This window comes from Coregonus lavaretus, assembly GCF_964263955.1.
Source record: "Coregonus lavaretus genome assembly, chromosome: 13".
Classification (NCBI taxonomy): Eukaryota; Metazoa; Chordata; class Actinopteri; order Salmoniformes; family Salmonidae; genus Coregonus; species Coregonus lavaretus.
In genome coordinates, this window is record NC_140000.1 from 20,940,541 (window position 1) to 20,947,097 (window position 6,557).

The 6,557-nt window shown below is 48.3% G+C and overlaps 1 protein-coding gene across 1 annotated transcript; it reads right to left on the minus strand.

Moving 5' to 3' along the window:
- Positions 1-483: 483 nt before the first annotated feature.
- LOC311139518 (uncharacterized protein) lies at positions 484-6,181 on the minus strand. The gene is made up of 8 exons (XM_084174405.1): positions 5,386-6,181; positions 5,018-5,231; positions 4,250-4,831; positions 3,860-4,072; positions 3,384-3,664; positions 2,319-2,581; positions 1,842-2,099; positions 484-1,663 (listed from the first exon to the last, which is right to left on the minus strand). Exons 1-8 carry the CDS (start codon positions 6,049-6,051, stop codon positions 748-750), a joined length of 3,393 nt encoding a protein of 1,130 aa, XP_084030531.1. The 5' UTR covers positions 6,052-6,181; the 3' UTR covers positions 484-747.
- Positions 6,182-6,557: the final 376 nt, after the last annotated feature.

Consider the following 6,557-nt stretch of genomic DNA (forward strand, 5'->3'; position numbering starts at 1 on the left):
ATATATATATATATATATTTAGCAACTGTCCCAGACTGCGGGGGACCAGAAGTGGGTGAACAACCTGAACTTGTTCTTCAACAGGTTTGATCAGCCCCTACCCCCATCTCCACAGCACTCAGGTCACAGACCCCCACCGCTTTGGCTTCTCCTGCCCCATCCCTTTCATCTCACCTCTTACCCTCAGCTCCACCCCCTCTCAACACCCCCTACAACATCAAACACTGGTGAGAAAAGAGGTCAGGAAGATCAAAGCAAGAAAGTATGTATTTTCATTGGCAGAGGGCTTTCCAGGAGTGCTGATATTTAATAACAGCACTGGTAGCCTACTTAGTTACTTTGCAAGAGTTCTAGGAATAAAGTATAGGAGGTATAGGAGAAAAACAATCCAGAAGTCAAAATTTGAGAAACTTTGGTCAGTTTATTCAACCTGAAAGTATATATTTAGCAAATATATACATCTTTATTTTTTTGTTGTTTTCTTTTTTAGAACACCATGCAATGCACAAACACAGAAATGAAAAACATAACTATATACAATACTTTACTATCTACACATTATTATACAATTTGACAAACTTTGGTCACTTTATTAAACCTGAAAGTATATATTTAACAAATATATACATCTATTTTTTTTTTATTGAATTTTTTAGAACACAGAAATGAAAAACTTAACTATATACAATACTTAACTATTTACACATAACTATTATATACAGTATTTATTTATTCATACATTTTCCTTTATTTCCCACTGGCAAGACTGGTCAACTGGTCCTTCCACTCTGCCAGGGTGAGTCCTGAGGCTGGACAGTACCACCGCCCCTTCAGCTGGGTGTGACCCGTACTTTTGTTTTTCCCCTGCCCACACTGCTTGCAAATGTACTGGTAGGTATCCCTGAACTTCTTGCGTGGAGGTTCACCCCTAGCCATCAGCTCCTCGTTCTCCTGGGCAGCTTTTTTCTGTCTCCACGTACGTTGCCTTGGCTGAACAGAGGTGCCAGGTGGTGGAGGGGCCAGGTACAGTGGATGGTCAGCAGGTGGCTGGAAGGGGGGAGGTGGCTGGAAGGGGGGAGGTGGCTGGAAGGGGAGAGGTGGCTGGAAGGGGGGAGGTGGCTGGTACAAAGGCCAGGCAGGAGATGGTGGTGGTGGCAGGTAATCCTGCTGGTACGAAGGCCAGGCAGGAGATGGTGGTGGTGGCAGGTAATCCTGCTGGTACGAGGGCCAGGCAGGAGATGGTGGTGGTGGCATGTAATCCTGCTGGTACGAGTCCCAGGCAGGAGATGGTGGTGGTGGCAGGTGACCCTGCTGGTACGAGGCCCAGGCAGGAGATGGGGGTGGTGGTGGTGGCAGGTGACCCTGCTGGTACGAGGCCCAGGCAGGAGATGGGGGTGGTGGCAGGTTACCATGCCATACGTATGACCCAGGCTGGTAGTGCTGTGCCAAGGCAGAACGAACACTGTGCCGAGGGCGTATCACTGCCTCACCCTCCCGGTTCTCTGGCTCCTCAAACACCATAGCCTCATGCCCATGCTGCACAGGAGCAGCCGGAAGAGTCTGAGCTTCAGGGAGTGAGTCCTTGGCCAGTTCAAACCGTTTGGGGAGTATGGTGCCCTGCAGCAGCATGTCCCTGTCCTTCCTCTTATCCCTCCTAAGCAGCCTAAAAGACAAAAATGCATACAGTAGCTTCAGTTAGTTCTTTTATACATAGTAGCCTATCCTCCTATGTTTAGTATTTTCTAACAAGCAAGCAGTTGAAGGTTTTTCTTGCAGTTTAATAATATAATAATATAATGTCATTGTATAGGAAAGGTGCACACGTAAAAAACAAGACTCACCAAGAAGAGATTGTTGTGTTGTTTACTGGTATCAGAACCACGTTGGTCTTCTCCAGAACAACCCTGCTGTCCTCCAGCAGCTGTTTAAGATGGCTGTAGGCCACCACAATGGACTGTGGGATGGGCAGAGTTCTACTCCTTGTGTCCTTGGGCCTGTTTGGTGCTTGCTGAAACTCTTTTAAAAGTCTCAGGCAAACACATTCGCTGACCCTGTGGACTTCGGGGTCCTGGGCTGCCTGCCCGTGAGTCATGAACAGTCTGTGGGAAAGAAGGATGATATGGTCCGGACTTTAAACAAGGCTGTAAACAAAAAATAATAATAATAGCAACAACCTGTCACCTGTGAACAGCCCAATTTACCCCCCACAAACTAATATAATCACAAAATATTTTTTTCAATCCTGGTTTGACGCAGTACAGCCTTCTGATTCAATGATTTGTAATGAACCAAAATGATTAAGAATTGTGTCAAATCACCTCTCTGCCGCCTGCTGTCCAGGAGCAGAGCCACTCGGCTTCCTGGGCGCTCTCCAAGGTCCTGCCACGGTCTTCTTCCTCGCTTTCTGGCCGAACCTCAAAGGTTCCTTGTCCATAGCAGGGAGAGCCATGTAAAGATGGACTATGTCAGCCTCCTCTTTTGATGACAAGGCAGTGATGGTTCGGTTCAGGCCAACCAGGTAGGCTGCCAGGTCATCAACCGCATCCCAGCCCAAGACACCTCTGGAATCACATCGGCTATTCTGAAAAGTGAAAATCATGAAAAAAACACATGTAAATAAATGTGTAAATTTCTTTGAACTATTTGAGCAATGTTGACCTTTTTTCTCTCTCCATAAAACGTAATACTTGACGTTTTACTTGACAAACGTATGATACTTGTGTTAGGCTATGGTTCAACCCAGCACTCAGAGAAACAAACACGACAAAGGGAGTGGAAGAAACAAAATATTTAATAAAAGTAAAAATTGTCTTAGTCCAAAAACCACTGAAGTAAAGGAACAGAGTGGGCTAGTCGGCTCCGGAGGAAGGAGAGGCTGAGGCAGGCAGGCAGGCAGGCAGGCAGGCAGGCAGACCGACAGGCAGGAAGGCAGGCAGGTTGGGAGGTATGTCCGAAACTAAAGACAAAACAAACGACAGGTTAAGGAGAGTGGAGAGCCAGGCTGAAGACAAAGACAAAATAACTTTACTGGTGAGCCAAGTTACCGCTCTGGTAAGAACAACGATCTGGCGCCGGTGGAGAGCCATGCCCCGGAATTAGTAGTGCAGGATGATTAGAGAATAGGATGCAGCTGCGTAGGCAGGAATCACTGGAAACAACCCGCAGCTGCACAGGAGAGGCAGATCCTGAGCCCGCCCCCTGATCCACTCCAGACACCCACATAAAGGGGACAAACACACATACAGATACAACAGACACAGAGGGGACAAAACAAGGAGGAAGGGAAACAGAAAAGGGAGAGACAAGCTGCCCACATAACAACTTGTGGCATATCATTAGCGAACTTGTTACATATCTTGTTTTTGAGAAAGGTGTTACATTACCTGGTCTGATGTGCTGTCTTGTGTGTCGTCTTCCTCCACAATGATGTCCTCATCCAGGGATCTGGGTCCACTGTCACCCTCCAGTGTCACCTGGGCCTCCACGGCACATATTGGAGGATCAGGATCACCTACCCTAAGGTCAGCTACCTGGCACACCGTGACGTCAGGTTCACCCCCGTCGTCCTCGAGCTCCTCTGTGGGGATCTCTGGCAGCTGCTGTGGAACCAGCAGGTCGCCTCTATTGGACTGGGCCAATAGGTACTCCACAGCAATGCGCTCGCCTGTAACACATAGTGTTTAAACACATAGTTAAAGAAGAGGAAAGGACACAAACACAGACACAGACACATCTCCTACATGTAGAGCCCGATCTTCACTCCCACGTCCTCTGAGGAGGGGTGGAGGTGGCAGAGAAAAGAAAAGTGGGAGAGGAAGTAATACTCAAATGCTCAGTGCTGATCTGAGAGCTATCTCACCAGTAGGTTTTCCAGGTGGGGTGAATTCTGGAACCAGAGAACAACCAAGGACCCGCTGGCTCATGCTGTTTAGGTGAGACATCAAGCGAACATCAAATGTCCTCAGGGTTGATGCCCCCACCACAGCTACAGCTTCCTTTGCCCGGTTCATGTTCCACCTCGATACCCCCTCCAGCATGTACATTTGTGTGTGCAATGCATTGCATCGAAAGCCTAAGAAACAAAATACTCAGGTTAGGTCAACCATTATTATGAAGTCAATACATATTAACACCTATTAAATACAAAGTGACAATTACATTGTTATTTGAATAATTCAAGTGCATACTATGTCATAACACAGACTTTTTTTTAAGATCAGCATACGGCAAGTTAACATTTTGAATTTACCTGGAACAAAAGCACACTGGTGGCGGTGAAAACTCTCGAGGGAGGAGGACCCCCTCCCACACCTGAGGACGTCAAGGACTTTGCCACCCTTCTGCAGTGTCCCTGTCTTTGTGTACAACTCCACCCCTGCAGGGTCCTGGATGCACTCCAGGTGCTTCTGCTGCACCTCCCACACATGGTGCATGCTGTCAGGGTTCACTAGACGCAGCCCCGTGGTGTCAGTCAGCTCCCACATCGATTCGAGCAGCCCCGAAATCATGACCCGGATTTCCTCCACTGCACGGGTCCTCCGCCTGCAGTGCTTTGCCATTTCACCAGTGCTGATACTGGCCAAGAGCAGTGCCTCAGTGGGAGCATTTCCGCCATGGCTGCTCTTCCACTCCCCTTTCTTGGCCTCCTTAAGCCGTTGCACATCCTCCTGATCCCACTCAAAGATACAGGCGGAAAGTTTGGAGCAAAAGGTACCGTAGAGAGGGTGGTGCTCAGTAGTGAGGCCGCAGTTAAACCTTCGCATGAAGTGGAAGACGTCTAAACGGACGACAAACTTCCATGGTCGAAAGAGTCTCAGCACTGACGACACACCTGTGAAAGACAAACATTGATTATTACAGACGTGATCATCTATTTTTTGGGCAATTACATTACATTGTTAGTTTATAGATTACTATCACCATTTTTCTCTTTTTTTAACATCATAATTAACTTTAGTTAATTACATACTGTAATCTGCAATGTATATTTCATAAAGTAACAATTTCAGCATCCCACCTGACTGGCTGCAGCAGTCCCGGTCAACATAGATAGCCTCAGGCTCAGCTTGTCCAGCATTCTCATAACGTGTGACGATGCCCTGGCACAACTCTTCCAGCCCTGCACCTTCACCTGTCGTCAGAACACTGTTCAGAACCTGGCCAAGCTCGTTGCCGATGTTGGACATCCATGCAGCGGTGTCCCCTATACTGCCAGCCAGCTTCTTGGTGATCTGAAAAACAAACAAAAACAGAACGTTCTAAAAAAAACTGTACAAACTTACTAAAATTAATACTATTTCATCATTAGGATGATAAAGTAAACTATTTATATCCATTCCAATTGGTTAACATCAGAGTAAATAAAATTAATGCTAAAACCCTCACCTTCTTTGTAGAGTCCATCTTCAGAATTCTACCATAGGTAGAGGTGATCACCCCCTTCATCTCTTCCAGGTGGCTGAGGATGTCGTTGGAGTGGACCGTCTCAAACCACTGGGCAAGTGGAAGGGGCCTGAAGGGTGGAGGAGGAAGATGGACAGCTGCAGAAGAGACGAAGGTAGCCATCTTCAAATGAAGCTCACAGTCAGACAGGTAGCGGATGGTCTGACGTGCCCACTCCTCGCTGTGTGCTTCCTCTACTGCAGACTGGAGGTAGGAGGAACTGTTCCCACTGGTCCTTGGCTTCAGGAAAGTCATACACTTCCTATCCAGGGCTAGCTGTGTAGTGAGGACAGCGGGAAACAGGCTCCTATGTGCCACATCCAGTTGAGCAAGGATTTCCTGGCTCCATGGGCAGACCGGCAGCATACACTTGCTGCAACGTGGATAGTCCCCTCCCACAAGGTAGTAGCGGGTATCCACATCTATCACCTCCCTCACCTTCGGGTAGATCCCTGAGTGGTGCATTTTCCGGTCACACCGCGTGCATTTCAGAGGAATCCCCCACATCCTCATTGGTGCCCAGAGGAACATCCTCTGCCGGAAGTGCCACCCGGGCTCGGGAGGAGACGGTTTGTGCTGCAGTGGTGGATGAAACCAGCACGCCTCCATTTTCTGCCTCAGCTGACCTGTAGGCTCATAGAGGACCTTGGCAATCCACACCCGATCTGCTGGCTGTATAACCTTTTTGAATTGATTGGGGAGAAAAGCTTCCCAATCAATGGAAGCTGGCCTAAGTGGAGTTTGAGGAGTGTGGCGTGACGTGCTGGAGCAACCTGTTGGAGGAGTGAGCAGAGATGTAGTTGTCGGCGGAGATGGTGTGGGCTGTAGAGATGGTGTGGCCGTTAGCCGTGGAGATGGTGTGGGCCGCGGAGATGGTGTGGTCCACGGAGATGGCGTGGCCGTTAGCCGTGGAGATGGTGTTGGCCGTGGGGATGGTGTGGTGGAGCTACCTGTTGAAGTTGGCGATGGAGGTTGAGCCAACCAGGATAAATAATGGAACTGTTCTATATGCTCCAACAGGCCAACAGAACCTTGGACCTTGGCCCCACAGGTGTCACATGTCTCCTCTACATGGCGGTCAGAAAGGTGCATGGAGAATTTTTCTGCCTTCACAA